The sequence below is a fragment of the Condylura cristata genome, unplaced genomic scaffold (genome assembly GCF_000260355.1).
Source record: "Condylura cristata isolate star-nosed mole 26May11 unplaced genomic scaffold, ConCri1.0 scaffold00035, whole genome shotgun sequence".
NCBI lineage: Eukaryota > Metazoa > Chordata > Mammalia > Eulipotyphla > Talpidae > Condylura > Condylura cristata.
The window spans coordinates 7,519,761-7,543,841 of record NW_004567136.1 but is presented as its reverse complement, the minus strand read 5'-3'; the positions used below and the strand labels follow the sequence as shown (position 1 = coordinate 7,543,841).

General features: G+C 35.4%; 1 protein-coding gene across 5 annotated transcripts in view; it reads left to right on the top strand.

Annotated features, from left to right (window-relative positions):
* The window catches only part of MEF2A (myocyte enhancer factor 2A), a 62,926-nt gene that overhangs the window by 18,914 nt on the left and 19,931 nt on the right, over positions 1–24,081 (top strand). For 3 of the 5 annotated variants that reach the window (XM_012732761.1, XM_004693092.2, XM_012732759.1), the window contains exons 4-6: positions 20,144–20,281; positions 22,133–22,352; positions 22,856–22,915. In XM_012732761.1, the coding sequence (XP_012588215.1) occupies positions 20,144–20,281; positions 22,133–22,352; positions 22,856–22,915 (418 nt within the window). Of the gene's footprint in view, positions 1–19,946; positions 20,079–20,143; positions 20,282–22,132; positions 22,353–22,855; positions 22,916–24,081 lie in introns of all 5 variants that reach the window. The other 2 variants (XM_004693093.2, XM_004693094.2) reach the window with 1 other exon arrangement.

The following is a 24,081-nucleotide window of genomic DNA, read 5'->3' as shown; positions in this document are numbered from 1 at the left end:
TATTTCCTTTAAGGATGTGTTTAGAATAATACCATTTTAAGTATTTTTTTCTTTTTCCATATTGCTTTCCCCCCAAACAGTTGTAATTAGAGGTAAACCTTTGAGTGTCCATGGCACTTATCTGTACCATGGACTCAGCGAAAATAATATTAGTGATTTCAAGCCCCAAGAACGTTCATTTTTACTAACCATGAAGATAATAGTTTTATCACCCGAAAATTTTGTATCTATACACTTAAGACAAGTTGATGTGATAAACTCTTGCCACCTCATGTGGATGAATCCATTAGTAATAAATGAGGCATAAACACTACCAGTAATCTACTTTAACTTTAGTTTCTTTATGCATTTGACCAACATTAAAATTAACTCTGAAAACTTTTTGAACAACTTTCATAAGGCCTCTAAGACAATATCTTGACTATATTAAAATGGAGCCTTCTGTAGATCTATTATAGCCTATTATACATACGCTGTTACAGGGAATGCATTGTGAAGGAGAGGAGGATGGGTGGGCGTGCCTGTGGTGGTGGCCACACTTGTAGTCCCTGGCTGATGATGCACAGGTAATATGCCTGTGGGAATTGAGCTTGTATTTTTTCTGCAAGCCCTGAGTAAATGGAATAAAAGTAGTTGGTGATTAAAACTGTGATTACAAAAGAAGAAAACCTGGTACACACATTTATCTACTTTCTAATTTTATTTAACTATTGCTGTTGGATGCCTATCTCCAGAACAGTTTGTTACCTTTATTCCTCCTTGTTTCATATTACATATATTTTAAATCAATTACCTATATTTTAAAATGATTTAGATGCTTTAAATTGTTAAAATTTTAAAGTTTTTAACTTTTTGATTATAGTTGATAAAGATGTTAGAAATTATTTCTGTGTAGCTTTAAAGATATCAACAGCATGTACATATTTTAAATCGCATTTAGGCAGTTTAGCTAAGCTTTGCAGTGGCTTTTAGAATGCATGTACTGCCTGTGTGAGGAAGCTAAGTATATGAGAATTAAAATTTACACATTTAGTAATAACTAGGAGATTGTCAAGGTAATATATAGGAGGCTTTTCATAATTGGATTTCTTTGAAATGGAGAATGTTGTGGCTGTGTTTAAAATGATGTCTTATTTGAAAATGTCTACTATTCTGCTTTTCAGAAGTATATACCTTACAAAAATGAGTTTTACTTCTTTATTTCTTATATTTCATAAGGAGACATTTTGCAAAGAGTGTCAGCAAAAGCATATTTCTTTTTATGATATTCAGCATTGGTGACAAGACTAGGTGGCAGGCTTGTCTGGTCCTATAAAAACTGGTAATTTAATTGAAATGTACTTAGAAAATTTTTAACACCATGATTTTCTTTCAGTAAATTAAGATTTTAAAAATTGTTAGTTATGTTAAGCAGTTTTATAAGAACAGAAGGTATAACCAACAGTATAGAAACTAGAGATGAAAATCACCAATCTAGGCACTTGTCATTGTTTATACACATGTGTGTACACATGCTGCATAAATGCCTGTTCTGGACCCAATAAAAGGCTCTGCATCAAAATGAAAATGACACTAAAGGCATGAAGTAAGGGTTTTAGCTACTGCTACACAATAAACACCTGAGGTTGCTTTTGTATCCACATTTCCCCCTCTTTGCAGAATTCTTTGAAACAATAATTGCACTTCAAACTCTTTTAATATAGCTATGACTTGGTGGCATTGTGGAATAAATAGCTTGTGTAGCCATTTGAATAACTGTGCAGTTGTTTGAGGATGGAAATATGGGGGGGTTGTGGCCATTGACTCTCTTGTTGCTATCTTAGAAAAGATTCCCATGCAGAAGTATTTTCTTCACTATAGTAATAGTACTGAAGAAAAATTCCACTTACATTATCTTATTTGATCTTCCTAGTCAAAATATGCTTTTTCAGAAATAGAAATTGAGACTATGTGCAGTGATTGTCTAGGGCATTGGCAAGACAGGGATTAGGTTTGGGTTAACTGTTGCCCCTACCTCCTTCCTGCTTCACTCCCCTCTCTTCCCCCTCACACCTCTTCCCACCACAGGCTTTGCTCCTGAGCTCACTGAATCCTTTGGAATTTGAAATACTTGAACAGTAAATAAATAAAATTTTATGCATATATCAGTAATGTATAAAATGCAGCAAATACAAGTCTTTCCTCAACACCAATTAGGTAATTGCGTAGATAATTGAAATAAGACCAGTAATATTTAAATACTTAATATGATCTGGTACTTCTCTATAGGCTTTAGTTTATATCATCTTATTGAGCCCCTTTGACAATTAAGGAAATGACAATTAAGGAAATGAAGGCACAGTGATAAATGAAGTAAGATGATGGATTCTAAAGGAAAAGAAAAATAATTTTTTTTTAAAGATTTGTTTATTTATGCATATAGAACTGTGGTACAAGCCAGAGGTGCAGGGATGGTGAGAGGATTCACCAGGGATAGAGCGGGGAGCAGAACAGGCAGATCAACGAAGTACACTGCTGAGGGGAGCAGCGGGTGGGTCAGGAGAGGTCTGCCGCGCCATGTGGTCACCTCCGGGGCAGGCGGGGATCGAACTCATGCGGAAGTGGCTTTAGTTTCTTAGTGCTGTGCTTTAACCCGCTGTGCCACCAGGGAGGGCCCGAAAAATCAGTTTTTTAATAATAACTCCTGGTCAAATTACAAAGGAATTTGGGATAATATTTTAAAAGAAGGTAGAGAATCAATATAAAACAAGTCTGTCAATTACTAAATAAGAAATTATTAAATGAGAACAGCTGGTAAAGTGATCACATCTAAAATGAGCAGCATCGGTTTCATACAGAGAACTTTAGTTAGAGATGCAAGTATTATTGGACCCTACTCCATATCTACTAATCAAAAACTTCTAAGATGAGACCTCATCAGTCTTGTATTCACTTGAATTATCTTGTCCTAAGTTCATTGACACTAAAGATTCAAAGTAACAAGAACTCTCTTGGCAGTGGTTATCCAGCTTATTTTCATTCCTAAGGGTGTACTCTGAAATAATTTCTAGCAGTGAGCCAATACAAGTTTTTAAACCCTTGTAAGATGTGTTTAAAATAATGTACTGATATTGGTGTGGTTGAAAAGTAGAGAATACATTTCTATGGACTGCTTTCACTTCAGTCCTGTCTGGTTGAGCCTTCAGGTGTTTTAGGGGGCCTGATGGGGGAAGTGTGGGAGATGGACACCAGTTCCACAACTGAACAGGGAAGAGAAAAGACTTCGGTCTCCTAGACATGACCTTACAGAATTGGAGGTGTGCTTATGCTTAGGTTTTCTCACAATATTATAAATGTTCTCATAGAGCCTTTTTGAGCCAGTTTTTTCTGCCCATGTTACAGATGAGGAATGGAACAGACAGGGAGTATTTAAGAGGCTTGCCTAATGTTTTACAGGGCTGCAGTGGAGCAGCAGGGAAAGGGAAAAAGTAATGAGGCATCTGAAGACAAGACAAAGCTTCCCTCCACCGCCAGCCCCCTGCCCTGCTCTTTTATTCCTAACAGAACCTGAAGCAGCAGGATGGTGACCCACAGGGTGAGGCATGCAATCCTCATGGCCCTCTTCCTCTTCCCACCTCCTGCACCATCACCTCACACAGCAATCACTGTAGCTCTTTCAATTTCAGTTTGACTCTTTATTTTGCTATGTATTTGAATATTATTTATCATGCAATTACTGCTTTTCATTTATGTGCTTGTTATAAGGGATTCTGCATCTCTATGTGTGATTTTTATTTTCTTGAGGTCAGATTTTTCCTTCATCAGATTGATGATGTTGATATATAAACAGGAATTTATGGGGGAAAGGGTTGAAAATGTTGCTTTGTAATATAGTGCACATTTTGCAATATATTTCTTGTGATTGTTGATGGATAACTATGTCGTTTTTATGTCCTATGTCAGCAGTTGAGTGCTTTAGTTTTAAAAATCAGATAAATTGTTCTTTTCTTTGACATATTAGTCAGATTTTGTACTAGTGAGAGAAGGAACATAAAGAGAATTAGAATGGCCAGAGAAAACTTATTTACAGGACACTGTCACTAGAGTCCCTTAAAAGGGTAAGATTAGATAAGGAAAAGGGTAGAAAAAAAGGTTTTCATATTTAAAAAAAAAATCAGGCATAGTGGTCACTTTATGGAATGAAAATCAGTTAAATATAGCTGTAGCACAGTGCAGTGTGCAGAGTGGGACTGGCTAAGCTTAAAAAGGAAAGTGGACCCCATATTGGAGCCCAAGGCCTCTACCTTTTCTTCTGCAAGTCTGGATGGCCGGTAAGAGTGTGTCCGCAGTGCTGCCGTGTCTTAAAAGGCACTCTCAGAGTTCCCAGCCTATAGGTTTTGGTAGGGCTGCATTAAATTTTTTGAAAGGGATTGAAGACAAAGGAAAAGAAAAAAGGTAAAATTACCGAGTATTTGTTAACAGTGATTTATTTCATATTATGTACCAGGCATTGCACTAGTCACCAGGGTTACAATGATAACATTTTTGCTGTTTTCCTAACATGATGACGTGTTGGCTACTACAGAAGTTAATTTGTTGATTGCAGTTCATTATAAATTTAAGATACTTAGAGTCAAAATCTTGTGCTGTTTTCCTGACATGAAAATAAATATTTCACTGTTTTTAGTACTAGAAGCTCATTTAGAGCAAAGGATGTTTGGCACTAACCATAATTAGTAATGTTCTTTGTATGCCTATAAAGTGAGATTTACAGACTTCAGTGATACATACATACATAGACATATATTTATTTTGAAGTTACTTTTGTGACCCAGTTCTTAGAGACTCCATTTCGGGCTCTAAAGTCTAACAGAGAGAGATTAAAGGTTAATCTTACTTGTACTTTAAAATTTACAGTTGAAATTAATACTGTACCTATAAACAATTCTGTGTGGCAGTATGAACTTGTTATATTTTGGAAAAGTAAACATAACTTATAATTTTCTAGGTTTTTGTATAGTAGGTTGATTCACACCTTTCAGTGTGTTCTTTGATGCTGTGTTTCCTGCGTTCAGTGTGTTCTTTGATGCTGTGTTTCCTAAGGTTATTAAAGAATGTTCTATGAAAAATATTGGGGAAGTCATGACACATTCTTGCTTGAAAAGCATGGAAAAAGTAACATGACTTTTCCAACTACCTATTAGTATGAGTAGATGCGTTGATTGTTTCTTTACTCAAAGAATATTTCTCGTAGTTCTTATTTTTATTCATTAACAGTAATGAATATTGTTTTTCAAACATTTGGCGACAAAGGAGTTATAACCATACAATAGAGAAAGCAAGAGTCTTTTTAACAAATAGTACTGGTAAAATTAGACAGCTACTTGTGAGAGAATGAAGTTGAATTGCTCTTTAACTCCATGCACAAAAATAAGTTCAGAATGGAATAAAACTTATTAAGACCTACAACAATAAAATACATAGATCAAAGCACTGGGGATGTGTTTCATGACTTCAGTGATGTGTCTTTGAAAACTAAATCTCTGCAGTAAGGGAAATGAGAGCAAAAATAATTAAGACTTGCCTGAATTAAAAAACCTCACTGCAAAAGAAAATATTAAAAGGACATTATTCTGAATGGGCAAAAACGTTCAGATATCACATAACCCATAATGGGTTAGTATCCAAGATATACAAAAGACCTACCCAATTTAACATCAAAACAAATAACTCAGTTAAAAAATGGACCTCAGGGGGCTCTCCCTTGTGGTGCAGTGGGTTAAAGCACCACATTATGAAGCTCTCCAAAGCTACTGTGGCACAAGTTTGATCCCTGGCCAGGGAGCTGACCCACATGGCTCGGCAGACCCTCCCGCTGCTCCCCTCAGCAATGTACTTCATCCATTTGCCTGTTCTGCTTCCCACTCTGTCTCTGCTGAATCCTCTCACCAGCCACACCTCTGGCCTGTACCCCAGTTCTGTAAGCATAAATAAGTAAATCTTAAAAAAAAAAAAAAAAGGACAGCATCTGTGAAAAGAGAATTTATGAAGAAGATATATAGATATATAGAAGATCAACAGAAATATGAAAAATTTGAAAAATATGAAATATGAAAAATTCTAATCAGGAATTTTAAATAACAGCAAGTCAGAGCCACAGTGACACATCATCTCACACCTGAGAGGTGAGCATACATTAAAAAGACATCATTTACAAGTGCTGGAGAGGATGTGGAAAAAGGGAAGCTTGATAATATTGGTGGTGGGAATGTAAACTAGTGCAGCCAGTTTTAAAAGTGGTGTGAACCTATAATTTAAACATGAATATATCATATGATCTAGCAATTCTATTTTGGAGTATCCACTGGAAAAAAGAAACCATCAAATGGAAAAATGACATGCTCAACAAGTTTATTGTAGCATTTTTTTTTTTCCACGGTAGCTAAGATTTGGAAACCACCTATGACAGCTGAAGAGGATTGAATAAAGAAAATGTATATCCACACAATGGAATACTATTCAACTATAAGGAAAGAGAAAATTTGCCATTTAGAGCAAAATACAAGGAACAAGGAAATCATGTGTAGTAAAAGTCAGAAAAGTAAAGACAAATTTTGATCAGTTTCACATACATGAATAAAATGAGGACTGGAGCAGATGAAGATATGCCCAGTTACAAACCAGGAAGACTGTTAAACAAACTGAGGTGTCTGAAGTTAGGAAGAGGGAGTGGGAGAGAGTTCTAAGAGGTAGATGGAGGTTTGGGGGTGGAGTGTGAATGCAGGTGACTACGCAAATGAATGAGAAGATGGAGAGACAGCAGTGAATTTAGTTGACACACATAAAATAAAAGTTAACTGGGGGACCAGTGATCAGAATTCCTAGGATCTTGACTTTGCACAAGTAGAACATGGCTACTTCTTGACATACGAGAGATTTTGAAGACACGTGAAAGAAAGGTTCTGTCCCACAGGTAGTCAAAAGACGGAGTAATGTATGGTGAAAGCATTTTGAAGGCTATTTCATTTTTGTTAGATTCCCTGGTTGTGAGCACTAGAAGATCTGATTGAAACTGGTTTTTAAAATAAGGATATTTGTTCCCATTTCCTCTTTCTGAGAGGCAGATAAATTGTATCTTTAAAGGTATTTTGTTCTAATTTTAAATAGCAAAACTGCTTCCCCCCTACCCCCACTGCAAGAAGGGTGAATCTGTTTTTACAAAGTTTAGAAATGAAAACTAGGACATTAGAATATACAATTGTTTCTCTCTTTGATGTGTAGTAGCTTTGCAACTACAGTACTTTTCTTATTTCTTTAAATAAGAAATGTATTTAAATTAAAAGAGCTTTGTGTAAAGTGGCCAGGGGCCAGATAGTCTTTTAATAATGTACTAATAAAAACTTGCTTTTTGAAGTATATTAGGATTTTTATGAGTAAGTTTAATGAAAAGATTCTTAAAACAAACAACAGTGAGGGCCCTCCCTGGTGGCGCAGCGGGTTAAGGCACTGCACTGAGAAGCTAGGGCCACTTCCGCATGAGTTCGATTCCCGCCTGCCCCGGAAGTGACCACATGGCGTGGCAGACCTCTCCTGGCCCGCCCACTGCTCCCCTCAGCAGTGTACTTTGATCATCTGCCTGTTCTGCTCCCCACTCTGTCTCTGGTGAATCCTATCACCCTCCACATCTCTGGCCTGTACGCCAGTTCTGTATGAATAAATAAATAAATCTTCAAAAAAAAAAAAAAAAACAGTGGATATTTGTTATGTCACATACCAAAAAAAATTCTAGCAGTGTAGTGAGATTAGGCTCTTTTGAACTGGGCTACAGGTTCTGCTTTCCTTCGTGTATCGATTTTGTTGGCTGCTCCGTGTCGATAAAATGACAGTGGGAGCTCCAGGCTTATATCTGCACACAGCATCATCTGTACTGCAGTGCTGTGCAGTACAGCTTTTCTGAATTGGTGGGAATATAATAATGTCTGTAGCCATTGAGTTATCCACATGGTAGCTGAAGCCACGTGTAGCACTTGAGCAGTAGAACTATGACTTACTGCAAATGAGAAACCGAATTTTAATTAATTTTACTTTATGTAATCACAACTGACTAGTGGTGACCATGTTGTTGAGTTCTTATATAAAGCATAAGAGATTACTTGTGTCTCAGAATTCCTAGTGAGTGATCTAAAATTAATTCTGGTTTAGATCTGTGTCTCCACACATGCTCTGAAAAAAGACTAACTTGTCTCATCTATTAATTATGATAGCTTTTCAGTAATTTGAGATTTGTATGAAGAATGCTGTTCTCTTTCTAGCATCTTATATAAAAAGAAAGGTTAAAGTGGGGGCTTAGGCTGCATTCTAAAGAATGTAATAGATTGACCCATTCCTTTTCTTAGTTGATGAATAGAAACTTTCAAAAATCATTTTTCAAGAAAGGAAATAGTTAGACTTTTACTACATGTTCATATGATCAAATGTTATTTCATAAACTTTGTAATACCTCCTTTAATCAGACAAGTTAAATGAAAATACTTAAAGTCACCTTATTTTCATGCAGAAATCACTAACTGACCAGAATTAATGTGATTCTAAGCAGCAGCAATTGAAGTCTTTATCACTTAAATGGTACCCTAAATGTGTTGAAAAGAACTGTCTCTTCAATTCTGGCCTAGTATTCCAAACTCAGAAAATACATACTTGACTAAAGGTAAAATATCCCTATGTCAGCTTTGCAAATAAACTACTCAGGCTTTTGAAGAAGGGATTGGGACCAAGACCAACACAGATGGCCACAGGAAGAAAGTAGCTTTTAATGGGAACATTAAATGACCTCCACAAACATCATGTGGAGAGTGAGCCATGTCTGTTTTATCATTACACATCAAACCCAGCAGAGTGCCGTCAATACATTTCCTTTTATTAAAGAAAAAAAATGTGCAATTTGAAAAACAGAGATGGATAATGAAGAACTATGAGCCAGGTGTATCAGTTCTGTCAAGTATTTATCTATGTGTAGAGCTCTCCATCAGAGTTCCCCATTGATGTGAGGATATTCATGGGCTGCCCAGTATATAGCCTTGGAAGACCAGAGCCCCAAACTGGGTTTGGGGGAGAAAGTAAAGGTATCATTGTCATTCCTTGTAATTTTTGCAATCAAAGCTGAAAGTATCAAAACTTGATAAGACTTTAAAATTCAAAATTATAGACTGAGCATTATTACTGAGAATGAGAAAAATAAGATTGTGGAGCAACTGCAGGAGGAGCATGAGGATAATGCCTGCTACTACTGCTTCGAGAAATGAGCTGGTTGAAGTGGAGTCTGATCAGAGCCTTCTGTGCTGTTCTCCCTTTGTGTTGACTGATGCAGCCCATTGAGTCAGCTGAAGTAGCACAACAGAATGAGAGGAGCGCTAGACTGAAAATCAGAAGAGTTAGTTTTGCCACTTACCTAGCTGTTTGATGTACTAGGGTGAACAGGTGAGTAGTTGGGTCTACCTTAATTTGTATATTCTGTTAGGTAGGGGGTATAATAGATGGTCACAAAGATACCATTTAGTTCTCTGTTCAACTGCTACTTTTAATACACGTTGTGAACATATCCTCTCAGAATCCTGTTGTGCTTTAGAAATTGAATTCAGTGAACAAATTTCTAGGAAAATATAATTTCACAAAACAGAAGCATGAAAATACAGAAAATGTGAATAATCTTATAATGAAGTTGGCCACAAAGACACTCTGAATCTAGATAACTTAGTAAGTATTAATATAGTTTTAAAAAAGAAATAATGCCAACATTTTCATACTCCTCCAAGAGAATAGAGAAAGATGGAACATTCCATTTCTCATATGAAGTTAATCTAACCTTGATAGTGGAAACAAAGAAGAGAATTCTAAAAATATGAATCAAAAGTCAGTCTCACTGAAAATAGATATAAAATTATAAGCAAAATGTTGGTCTACTTCTTTGAGTTCACATCTGTTTATTTTTTTGAGACTATATTTTCACATTGACCTGTTTTTCTACTACTTGGGCACACACCTAAACTCCACCAGAGTGGTGCTGATACTAATAGAGTTGGCCAGTGGGATATGAGTATAAGTGATACCTACAGCTTCCAGTCCTGACCTGTACAGTACTTCTCACATGCCCTTCATGCTCTTTCTTCCGTTTGCCAGCCAGGTGCAGAGAATCCAGGTAGGAACTCAGGCCTATATGGAGCCACAAGATAAATGACTGTGTGCTCTGAATAATCTCACGTGGCTCTCTGAGATATACAAAATGCTTATATGCATAAGAAATAAATTTTTGTTAGGCCACTGAGATTTATGGATTTGTTTAAGCACGCATCTTGTATTAATACAGAAATTAAGTCCAACAATGTATCGGTCAGATAGTATATCATAATTAAGTTGGATTGGATTCATCCCAGGAATGCGGGGTTGACTTAACAGGTCTCATTATGAGCTGTAATTCTTAATATTGTATGACTTTGTATAAAGTCAAGGAAATGCCAATCAAAATTCTTAGAAATACTTTAGTAGAGCTTGAACCTATATCCCTGAAAACAAAATGTTGTAAACCAACATTACTTCAATAGATATAATTAGGAGGAAAAAATAATTCAGTGGTTGATTCTGAAATACATAGGGAGATCCAAGAGGGGGAAGCAAGACATGAAGAATAGTAGCAAGATAAGAGGGTTTATGCTACAATATATTAAAATTAATGTTAAAGCTATAGTAATGAAGGGAGTGTGTTAGTAACATAAATACTGACTGCCAAACATACCAGTGGGCTAGAGTGTTCAGAAACAGAACCATGCTTTTATACATATATATATATATATATATACACACACACACACACATGTATACACACTACACACACAGGTAATTTGAGATGACACTGCAAATCAGAGGGGAAAGAATTCCATAAGCACTGGTACTGGGACAGTCAGATATGGAAAGGTTAGGTAGGTGAACATAACTCATATCTTGCACAGAATCTCCAAGATTTTAAACCAAAACATGAAAGGCAAAAATTAGAACGCTTTTTAGAACATGATATAGGAGAGAACCATTATGGTTTTGAAGTAGGGACGGTTTCTTATACAGACATAAAAATGTTACTGGAAAGGAAAAAAAGATTGATATACTTGTTGAAATAAACCCCATTTTTATCTAAAGACATTTTAACACAGTGGTATGGAAGATTTTAATAGTACTTACAAATTTGCAAAGTTCTAAGGTTGACTATATGTGAAAGAACAATTACACAGCAACAAGAACAAAGACAACAGTCTGACAAAGTTGAACAGGCAGTTGACAAAAGAAAATACAAATAGGTGGGATTGTATGGATTGTATTCATTTCGTTAGTAGTAAGAGGAGTTCCAAGTTGAATCCTCATTGCAGGTAGAAATGCACATCAGTACAACTTCTTTAAAAAGCAGCCTGGCAGTATATAGCTGAAGAACATATATTATGAGCTAACAATTACATTCTACCCTGGAGAAATGTGTGCAATTAAACAGTAGTGCATAATGATGCATGAAGTCATTTTCATAATAGCCAAAAGCTGGAAACAACTCTATTGTCTGTATCCAGTAGAATGAATAATGTTTTTTCCCCTTCATAAAATATAATAAAGTATTCGATGAACTGTGCAAACCTGTGGATGAATTCCATAAACATAATGAAAGACAAGAGACAATACATATGTTCCATCACAATGTTAAGTAAAACTAAATGAGTTTTTACAGATATATGTGTGGTAAATCTGTAAAGAAAATGCAAAAATTTGTCATCATAGAATTAGGATAATATTACCTGTAGAAAGGCAAGGAGATTAAGTTGTGATGAAGAAAGAAATGTGGTTCTGGTCTATTTTTTTTTTTTAACCTGACTAGAATTATTGCTATTCACTTTAACTGTCGACTGTTCACGTAGGCTTTGATAGACTTTTTCATTTAAAAAAAAATATGTGTTTTTAAAAGTGTTTAGGGAAGTATTTTTCAGAATTGCAAACAATTATTTAAAATGGGAAAAATTTTTTATTTAAAAATAAAATTTCGGCCCTCCCTGGTGGCGCAGCGGGTTAAAGCACAGCACTGAGAATCTAAAGCCGCTTCCTCATGAGTTCGATTCCTGCCTGCCCCGGAGGTGACCACATGGCGTGGCAGACCTCTCCTGACCTGCCCGCTGCTCCCCTCAGCAGTGTATTTCGTTGATCTGCCTGTTCTGCACTCCACTCTGTCTCTGGTGAATTCTCTCACCCTCCACATCTCTGGCCTGTATCCCAGTTCTGTATGCACAAATAAAATAAAATCTTTAAAAAAAAAAATAAAATAAAATTTCAAGTCTATTTTGATTCCTTGGAACTTAAGACATCTATTCCTTTATTATATAAAACTTACATGCTCCTTGAATTAGGACTGACTAACTAATCCTTAATTTAGGCATTGTTTATAAGACATTTATTATTTGCCTGTTTCACAGCAATGAGATGTAAGATGTTTGGTGAAATTGTGTTTTAATATAATTGGTTAGCTCCCTTGCATTTACAACTGATGCATAGGTACCTTCTTAAATTCCATAGTTTCACTTTTAAGTGTTGTTTTTCCTGTTGGCTTAGAATGAAATTTAACAATTACCACAAAGTTAAACATATATTACATTCTTTCCCCCTCCCCCCCCCCCCCCCCAGTTCCTGGTAGGGAGTAATTAAGAGCAGTCTTGTTGGGTATGGGCTTTGGTAAATAGCACAGACTGGCAGTATATATTCCTGAATCCAAAATGTAGTAGCAATAACTTGAGATTCCAGAAAAAGCTAGTCCCCTGGAATTTTCATCAGTTCTTAAGAGTTGTATGATTGAAATAGTTATTTAATATTGCAGTAAAAAGATCCTAAAATCTAGATCTTTTTTCAATAAACACCAAAGATTATAGTCATATATTCATATATGTATATATGCATATCGATACACATGTGCATGTGTATATAGTTTCCATTTCATGGAAAATAAGTAAAATTTTAGATTCATCATTTTTGCTGATTACTGTAAGAGAATATAAGCTAAAATAAATCAACTTAAAATTAGCTTTCCCTGTCTATAATCTTTTGAAATATATGTAAGTTTAATGTGTAAAAGAAAATGTGGGTATACTTATCAAAGAAGTCTGAGCAGTCTTGTTTCTTTTCCTATTTTTTACTCTTATTCTTCTCATCTCCAGTTTCATGAACTAAAAAGTGAGAGACAAGTGTACAGAGCCTTGTAAGCAGTAATATATACTCAGTTTGTTTCCCTGAACTTGAGAGATGAGGTTGCTAATACTTAGTAAGTAGAACAGTTAGAGCATGTGGTTTTCTATATATCTTTGGGTGTATTGTTACGTGAATCAATTTTCTTTGGGCAAGAACACTTAATGACCTTTAGTCATCTTATTCACTCGATTCTTGGTTGTCGGCACTACCTAGACTTGCTTTGGGACTTACATGACTTTGAATAAGTGGCCTGTTAATTTATGGCTTAAAGTATAATTGATAATTTTCTTCATCAAGGTGTTTTGATGGAACAAATATTTCTAAGGAATAGAAAACTACTTAAAATACTTTGAGGTATGAAGTGAATTTATTGAAAAATAAAAATAAAGGCAAATGGTATCCACTGGTTTCCTGAAGACCTGACGTCACAGGGAGTCATCCATTGAGTAGTGCATTGTTGCTTATCTTTTGTCACCAAGGCTCTTTTGCAAGATGGCTCTTAACAAAGGTGCAACTGATGGTCTTCATGTAACAGTAGTTGGTATTCTAGACCATTCCTAACTTCGTATAATCAGAGCATAGTTACCAATTTAAATAAAAAGCTTTTAACTATGATACTTCCATATCTCAGCAGGAATAAAAGATTTGCTCATAGGACTTTACTCAGAGCTAATACAAAAATTTTTTTTCTAATAACAAAACCTGGGTTGGACTTACAGTTGGCTTGGAGTCTTTCTGGCTCTTAAAAAAAAAAAAAAATGACAAGCTTTCTGGGCTTATATTCCAGCCTGGTAGGTTTAAAAATACGTTATAGAACCTATTAGTTGATTATAACTAAGTACTCATTGTAAAAGAGGAAGGCACTGGAAGTTATATATAAAATCTTGACGTGTTAAGCTTTATTTTTGTAGTTCAAAAGCAGTCAACTGTTTCTATGAATCAACCCAGTACAAACCTGTCTCCAGGATTACCTTATTATTCACGTGTATTTCAACCAATTCAGAACCTTATGTTTTGGAAGACTTTTGAAGTGGCTTGTTACAACAGTCTAATCTTGTAGGGTTTTTGTTTTTTTTTTAATCTTGCAACTGTTAGTAAATATATTTCATGTGGGTATAGTACACTGTTCATCTACATTCTAAGAATGTAAAGCAGCCTAGAGTTCAATTTTTGATTTCAAGTTTATATATTAGTTGAGGATGTAGGAAATAATACAGAACACTGGTAAATACAAGGTAGCATATATTACATGAATGTCAAGTAGAGTAAGTATGCTTACATTTTTACTTAGAAAGTGGGGGCTGGAGAGGTGGTTGGGGAGAAAAGCTTCATGGAAAGATGAGGTTAAAATGAAGCCCCAGGGCCCTCCTTGGTGGTGCAGCAGATTAAAGCACAGCACGAAGAAGCTAAAGCATTTCAGCATGAGTTCGATCCCTGGCCGGGGAGGTGATCCACATGGCTCAGCAGACCTCTCCTGACCCGCCTGCTGCTCCCCTCAGCAGTGTACTTCCTCAGTCTGCCTGTCCTGCTCCCCACTCTGTCTTTGGCGAATACTCTCACTGCCCTGAACTTCTGGCCTGTACCTCAGTTCTGTATGCATAAATAAATAAATCTTAAAAAAAAAAAAAACAACTGAGACCCATAACAAAGGTTTAAAACAATTGAGGTGACATCAGTGGAGGTTTTTTGGGTAACTTTTAGGACAATTTTGACAGTTATGCTGAACCAGAGTCTTCAAGAACTATAGAAATAAAAACTAAATAGGTAGGCTGTAGGTGACTTCCAGTTAGGCTGAGGAATTTTTATTTTTTATTTTCTCTGTCTGCAACTTTTTTTTTTTTAAAGATTTATTTATTTATGCATACAGAAATGGGACGCAAGCCAGAGGTGCAGAGGAGGAGCAGAACAGGCAGAACTGTGGTCCACTGCTGAGGTCAGGAGAGGTCTGCCATGCCATGTGGATCACCCCCGGGGTGGGGAACTTGCACCTAAGTGCAAGCTAGCTTGCAGTGCTGTGTCCTTACCTGTTGTGCCAGCAGGGAGGACCCTCTGTCTGCAACTTCTAAAGAACGGTATAGGATCTACAAATTATCTGTTGGGTAGAAAATGATAGGATTTTTTTCAAAAAAATATGCGTATTAATATGCCCTAAGATATGCATGTAATTTATTAAAATTCATGTGTATATTAGTGTCTGTGCATAAAATATATTTACAGATGGGGTAGGTAACTGAAAGTGATAATCTCTAAATATTTTATATTACCGTGAGCAACCGAAGAGTTAAAACAAGGGTTACACATACAGAGTGATAGTAAGAAAAACTGAATATGTAAAAATTTAAGTGGAATGGTAAGGGAAATCTGTGAAAGAAGCTATTTGTCCAGACTAAGGCAGCTTAGTCCTGTGTGAGTGTGGTGCACTGAATAGAATAACCTACCAGTTTTAGTGTTTCATTGTGGGGAGAGAACAAAAAATGAACAGCAAGAATGTCTGCTGTGTTGATTAGAATAGGTAAGTTCAAAATGGGGTTTATTTAATAAAAGATAATGAGTTCATTTTAGTTAAGCTGAAGTAGACATGTTAGCCAAATACCCAAATGTAAATGTGTAGCAGACATTTAGGACTACAGATCTTCCAAGTTTCAGATTAGATTTGGAAGGTATGACTATAAAATGAACATGTGTCAAAGATTTATTTATTCAATTCATTAGCTATAGACATCACAGCCAGTTCAACAGATTAGAAATACAGCACATTGAAAGTTAAAGCATTGAAATGAATTTACAAATGCAAACAAGCTGGACAGTATCCAAAGGGTGATGGTGACATTCTACAGGAAACTATTTTTATAAATGGAATTATTTGTGGTTACTGTAACCTTTTGAAGGTTAACTGATGCCGATCTCTACAGATTTGTAAAATAACAGAACAAAAATGGATGTAACCTGAATGGAGGGCTAGCCAGGACACCCACAAAGCCTCAGATTTTCACCATTTCTTCTTAATTTAGTAAAATTTTAAAATTAACTGATGTGGTCTTGGGTGATAGAGGCTTTAAGTTCCTCTTTATTTAGATAAAATTGATTTAAAATCAAGCATTTTCAGATCATATTTCCTTGATATAATACATGAATACAGATCACCAATCAGATAATCAGCTATTTTCAAAAATTATAAATACCAGCACACTGCTTTTTTTCTTGTGCACATGAATGCTGAATGGATGATTAACAGAAAGTTACTAGGATTCTTTTTTCCCTGAGTTTAGATCTCTATAAATCATGACTGTTAAAAAATTATTTACAAATAGATAAAATCGTGACTCTCAGAAAATGAACATAAGTGAATATTGTAACTTCTCAGAGACTCAGGAAAAATTAAAGAGAAACAAATTTATATGGTTATGAAGAAAGCAAAATGAATCTGCTTCATAGATGTAAACTTCTTCCACAGAGAGGACATCAGTCGAGCCTCCATAAGACTGTTTATTCAAATACTGTTTCTTTGCATTGCTGTCACTCTAATGCAGTTAACTTTGGTCTCTACAGAGTTGTAAAATAAATATAGGTACAAAACTCATGGAATCAAGTGCATGGAAAGATGTGTCTAAACAATTCATGGTTTTTCTTTAAAGACACTTGTAGCAATTTTTGATTTTGAAATCCTTCACAATTTATCTCTACATAGCTAATATTGAAGGTAAATGTTAGCTAAAGACATTAAAACCTGTATTTTGTGCCGTAAATGATAGTATGAAGAAAATACCTGACTGAATTAGCCCAAAACCACAAAAAGAAAAGCCATTAAAATCAATAGCATTTAACTTTGTTGAGACAGGTAGAAAGTGATATTTTTTAAAAGATGTTTAAAGACAGAAATAAATTTTCTGTCTTTATAAATGATGAAAATTGTATGTGTATTAATTTTAGATAATTATTTAATATTGTCGGTTAAAATCTCAACATGTTTAAAACATTTACATAAAGGCTATATGAAACAATATATCTGGTAACTTGATAATCTCATAATAGATTTGTTTAGTAACTTAGAGTATATATTTCAGAATACTCAAATTGTATACACCAAAGAAATACAGACTTATTTTGGCACAATGCAGTTTCCCCCTTAAGTTTTCCATTATGACACTAAACTGTCCCATGCATGTACAAGTACTAAAGTACTTTTGAAGTTCTTTTTACTTCAGAATGGAATTTCAGTATTAACCACTGAAAGTGTATGGTGCTAGTATCCATAGTGTATTTTTTTCCCATTCAAATAACGTATTCTTGCTGGTAACGGCTCAGAGTTTTCTCTATTCAGCCAGTGCTTTTATTGTGTTGAACTTGAAGTCCGTGAGAAAACTGAAAGTGGCCTGTTTCTTACATGCCTCACCTAGCGTTGTTAATAGATGACAACATTCCGCTTGGTAGTACCAGTGACACAGGAGGAACTTTTGTTCTCCTACTTGGTAATGATAAAGAAGACAGAAAAAGTCTTTTTATGGTAGTTGGGTCCTCAAAACAACTTTTCATGTTCTGTTGATAAGACGACGCAAATTGGCTCTCCAGCAGAGGTACATTCGCTTGTTATCTGTATCCAGAGCTGATACAGCCTCTTAAATTCCCTCCTAGTGACAGGAGCCTCATGAGGTGAAGGCTTGCAGAGTTAGAGATACCACAACACTGTTCTTCCAGATGAATAGGTTAACCCTGCTTATTGTAGAATACAAATCTCATGTAATTATTAAACAAATACTTAACTTTTTTCCTTCCGTAATTTAAAAAATATTCAGATATGTACTTGGTGATTGCTAGTACTAGAAAGTTAAGTTGATAAGCATTCAGTATGACCATGAAGACAAGAGAGTGACCTAGTCAGTATAGATGCATGAAGACAAGGAAAATGCCCAGAGAATTGGGGCTAGGATTAGATCAACAGCAACAGCATCATGATAAAATCTCTGTGTAGACCTCTCCCATATGCTGTTTCTTGGGCAGTGTGTTAGGTCATAAGAATTCATTGTGTTCTAGTTTTCTGCGTGTTGTTAGTTAACAGCCTCACTGCTGCGAGCACCTTGCAGATTGGCAAGCCACACTTGCTTGGATGGGGGTGGAAGCTTGTCTTCACCCTTTTGTTCTAAATGGGACCTTTTATGGTGAAGTACACTAAAAGTCCATGTGGTTAGGTAGACCTGTAAAATTCAGGCTAGATGACTAATAAGGGGGAATTAATATTTTTTTTTGCTATCTGGTCTTGTTTAGTGCTGTCTTGATGGGGGTTTCAGTCATTATATGTGAGGTTCCTGGAGCATGCCCAGGAATTTGAGAAGATAACATATCTATACCAGTGAGTCTAATGAGCTTATCTAGGACTAGGCTGATAATCAAACTTAGTTGCAAAATTTTAACTTCCTAAAATGACTCTGGGGTTGGCTGAAAAATCAAAAAGTATCAAAACTATATAAGTTATTAATTGCAGTAATACTACCTTAAAATAAGTAAGACCAATGAAGGTTTTTTTTTTTTAAATTAGATACTCTGCAGGTAGGTTAATATTCCATAGCTCTTCAAGCCTATAGTTTTAAATTTATTGCTTTAAACACTGGACAGGTATTTCATAAAACTTTATATTTTTATCCAAAATATGAAGACTAAACTGTCAACATGGTTCAGGGAAAATGCTTTGATGATGCTCAGGAAATTTCTCCAGGAGATCATTTCAGTAGAGTAAATGAAACCATGAGGTACTGTAGAAAGAACTAGCAAACAGGCTGAAGGGGGTGGGGGGGAGCGAATACATACTGAATGACTTTTGATTACAATTTTTTTTAAAGATTTATTTATTCATACAGAACTGGGGTACAGGCCAGAGATGCAGAGGGTGAGAGGATTCACCAAAGACAGAGTGGGGAGCAGAACAGGCAGATCAATGAAGTACACTGCTGAGGGAAGCAACGAATGGGTCAGAAGAGGTCTGCTTCGCCATGTGGATCTCCTCTGGGACAGGCAGGGATCGAACTCATGCGGAAGTGGCTTAAGCTTCTTAGTGATGTGCTTTAACCCGCTGCGCCACCAGGGAGGGCCTGATGACAATTTTTTTAAGAATATGTAAGGTCAATGCTAACACTTAAGTACATAGGAAATAATCTTTATTTTGAATGTAATGGGTATTTAATGTTTTCTACTCCAGAATTAAGTTATATAGGAAAATGATAGTACTTAAGAATTATATTAAGGAATGAAATTTTGGAATATTGTGCTAACTGGTGAATAGGGTAAGTCTCAGGCTAAAAAGAATGTAAACGAAGTCACAGAAGTGGTCAGTTTTATAAATATACTATGATAATTTCTCAAAATCATTATTTTGATACATTGGTGCCTCAGTCCTCACACTGGCGCTACAAAAATCAGGATACAGTCAGGTTAGGGTTGTAACTGTCAGAGCATTTAGTAATTAAATGTTCTCTAGGAAGTTTGGAAAGGAAGAACCAAACAAGTAAATAGTTCTCTCTTACTGTATGCCAGAAAATTAATTTTGCTTATATCTAAGGGCTATCCTTTGTAAAAGTTACATTTGTGAACATTTGAAACTATTTCAGTGGCTCTTGTATAATTCATTCAATCTGTGCTCTCTTAATAAATTTTACAAAAAGCTCATGGCAAGTTAGTGTCATTTGTGTGTGAATTTTCCAATTGTATTTCAGACTTTAAGAAAGAAAGGCCTTAATGGTTGTGAGAGCCCTGATGCTGACGATTACTTTGAGCACAGTCCACTCTCGGAGGACAGATTCAGCAAACTAAATGAAGATAGTGATTTTATTTTCAAACGAGGCCCTGTAAGTACTTTTACTTTACCTCTTCTTTTTATTTGTTGATCCTTTTTGTTAACTTCATTATTTAGGCTCTGAACAAGAAGGAACACAGAGGGTGCGACAGCCCAGACCCTGATACTTCCTATGTGCTAACTCCACATACAGAAGAAAAGTATAAAAAAATTAATGAGGAATTTGATAATATGATGCGGAATCATAAAATCGCAGTGAGTACTAAAGTATGGTTTGTGCTTTATCTTGTGCATGGAGAGATTGCCCACACATTTGTTTATTTTCACAGTGGCTGATTATAACAAGTAGAAATGAGGGTCAGGGAAAGGACATTTCATTAATGTTTTATTTTATAGAATTTGAAAAGTCAGTTGCTGAAATTTTATAATAGTACATGTTAGGTTAAATGTAGAAGTGAAAAAAACAACATGCCAGTGGAGGCTCTGCTATTTACCTTCCGTAGCTTTGATGTTTTAGGCACTAAACCCAGGTGTCCTAGACACCGATTTCCTCGTCTGGAAAGTGAGTTGGCTCTCCTAATTGTTAAGCTCCCTCCTAGCTTTATACTTCCATATTTTTAAATATAAGCTTCATGTGAGTCTCCCCTTTTCCGCGCCTGATTGAGCAAGTATTGTATGTGCTTGAATAGCTCTTGAGAACATAAAATGTAAAGTGGATTCATTATAAAATTTGGTGTTTCTAAATTACTATTTTGTGTGTATGCTGTAATAGTAGCTTACTGTTGGTTCTGTCTAAATGTCCAAACCACTTGTCAGTAATGCCTCGAAATTCCTTCTCTTGGAATATAGGCACTGAGTTCCTCCTTTGGACTCATGCTCTTTTATAGTTGTCACTGGAAGCTTTATTTGCAAGAGTTAAGCTAGCTGCTGGATCTAATTTTCTTCCTTATACCTGATTGTATGCTTTAGGGAACTAATTGACTCCATTGCTGATATTTATTTTATTGTCAGAGTTAATTATCTTAAAACTATGCCCTAAAGTACACATCATTATTTCTTTAAAGTAACCCTATACTAGAAAAGATTTATGAAAATTAAATGTAAAAAGATTTTTTTTTAGTAACATTCTGTTAAAAAAGCAGAGCAAGTCATTCACAGTCATTGTTTTAGATGTTAATGATTTTATTATTTTTCTACTTACAGAGCTATGGAATAAACTATTTTTATTCTTCCAACTATAAGTTAGCAGTGCTACCTTACTTTGCAAATCACTGTTTTAAAAATGTATGGAGAAAAAAGTTAATTTTCTCTCATGTTAAATTATAAAGAGGACCATCATTTATCATGGTTAATAAGTACATTGTAAACGGTCTGTGGAGGAAATGTGAGAGGAAAATAATAAATACTGTTTTAAGGGGTGTACGTAGTATTTGGGAGGGAAGAAAGGTAGCATTTATAATATTTGTAGTTCAATTTTAATGCATTTTTAAAGAAGATACCAAGAAGTTCTTTATTAACTTGTTAATAGTTTTGATGTTTAAATTGTTTCTTTGCATTTTTATTACACTCAAATGAATGCTTATATATATTTTTTTTAATTTTGCCCATTGAGAATGTCATTCAGTTAAATTAGACCAGAGCTTATTTATAATGCCCCATATTTGATGTATGAGATTTATAATATGTGCACATGTTTTTCCTCTTTTGTTATATTTGGAATTTCCAATAGAAATATAAAGTTACTAAGCTGGTTCGCATTAAAATGCTAATTTTTGCTTACTTGGTGATAATGGTATCTTTTGTAATGTCTGAATTGATAACACCATCAGCTATGACTTATAATTTTAATCTTCTATAAATATTTGCTATTGTATTAATATGTTAGTGTATTAGTGTATATATATATATCAGTATATACAAAGGTGAAGTTTAAAAGATTTGTGTTAAACATACTCATCCTCATATGTAATTCTAGAGAGAAATATCATTAATGTGTAAATTCATTCAGTAAGAACTGATTTACTTTGTCAAAGTAAGGTTTGCTAACTTCTTTAATACAAAAGAAAATGAAAGTAACATTTTCTCTTCCTTGCTCTTTATTTACAGCCTGGTTTGCCACCTCAAAACTTCTCGATGTCAGTCACAGTCCCTGTGACCAGCCCTAATGCTTTGTCCTACACTAACCCAGGGAGCTCACTTGTGTCCCCATCTTTGGCAGCCAGCTCAGCACTAGCAGATTCAAGCATGCTCTCTCCACCTCAAGCCACATTACACAGAAACGTGTCCCCTGGAGCCCCACAGAGACCACCCAGTACTGGTAATTCAGGTATGTTCTAGTATCTGTTTTGTTGGTTCTTTTATCCCAAAGGATGAAAGATCCAGTGCTGTAAAAATACTATAAGAATAGTTTCTTTTGCTATTTATAATTTTACTGCTAACATGAGCTCACTTCTACATAACTGATTCCATTTTAAAAAACTTTTTTTTAATGCTATGCCTCTAACATTGTGTCACACATAGTGGAGCAATGAGAACATTGATAAGCGTTTGTTATAGGAAAACCATACTTTGACAGGGAGAAATTTTAATTAGACTATCATGAAGAAAATTAAAACTGCATCTCCTCCGCCTGAAACTGTTCACTAATCCAGCAGAAATATGAACCATTCATACACACACACACACATCCAATTATACATTAATACCAAATTCAGAATGAGCTCAATTTTATTTTTGTTATTTTCCTCTGTTCGATATATAGTCATTCAGATGAAAAGAATCAAGTTGGATTCAGTCTTTGCCCTCTTTTCCCCTCTGCATTGTTGTTAGGTGGGATGTTGAGCACTTCAGACCTCACAGTGCCAAATGGAGCTGGAAGCAGTCCAGTGGGTGAGTAAATTTCTTTTGGATGAATTTTTCAAAGTCCATTGAGATTTTCAGAATCTTTTTTCCATGTCCGTTTAACTGCTGAAATAGATTTTCATTTTAAAACATTAATGACATCATCATCTACAGTTTAGCGTTGAGAGAGCATTTTCCAGCCACTAGGATGCATTTGTTGAGTTCACATGATATTTTGAAAGGTGAAGCTAGATTGATAAAATGAATGACCTGCATATAGCTGTAGGACTGTAAATGAAGTTAACTTTTAAGTTTCTGGAGGCATTGAAATGTAGCTTGTTCAAGAGCTTTTGTGTCAGCATAATTTACCATAAAACCTGAAAACATTTCTGCAGTCACACTCAGTTGCGTTTATTCATTTGGGATTAGGAACTTTATTCCTAAATTTTCAAGATGTGGCAAGATAAGTTATATATTGAAAGTATCTACCTCAGAGACTACCCTCGACAGTACTTCGTTTTTTGTCATAAAAAATGAACTGAGGTAGAAAAGCATCTATGCTAGTTATAAGTCATTGCATGCCACAAAATAACAAAAGGTACAGATGAAATTGTCTTGTTTCAGCCTGGCAAGTTACCAAACGCTTACATCATCCTGTAGTCATTATCTGCTGCAGACTCGTAGCTTCACACTAAGAAATTCCATGCTTTTAAGTCCGCGCCTGCTTTTGTAATTTGATTCTCATGGGTTACAGTGGTACCATATCTAGCTGAAAAGCATCATATACTTCACATGAGGAAAAAGTATGTGTTCTTGAATTACATCTTTGGATCATCTGTAAATTACATCTTTGCTTTATAATGTATTTGAGAGACAATATTGCTTTACACATCAGCTTTGCATGCCAGTCAAGTAAGTATCTTCTAAATATTATCAGAGATTAGGAGTACATCCATACTGTTATAGTTAAGAGAAATGTTATTAATCTGTACGTATTCATGTTAATCTAACATTCTCATGTTGCTGTACAATTTGAAGTTTCTATGAAGCATTCCTATTTTTGAGTAAAATTACTTAATAAGCATTTTATGTCCTCCAGATGACTGGCTTAGCAGCTCCTCTGCCCAACTCATGGATGATCTCTACTCCACAGGGAGGCCTAGTGAGGACATTGTTGGTCTTCTTTTTTTTTTTTTTTTTCAAGCAGAAGACGG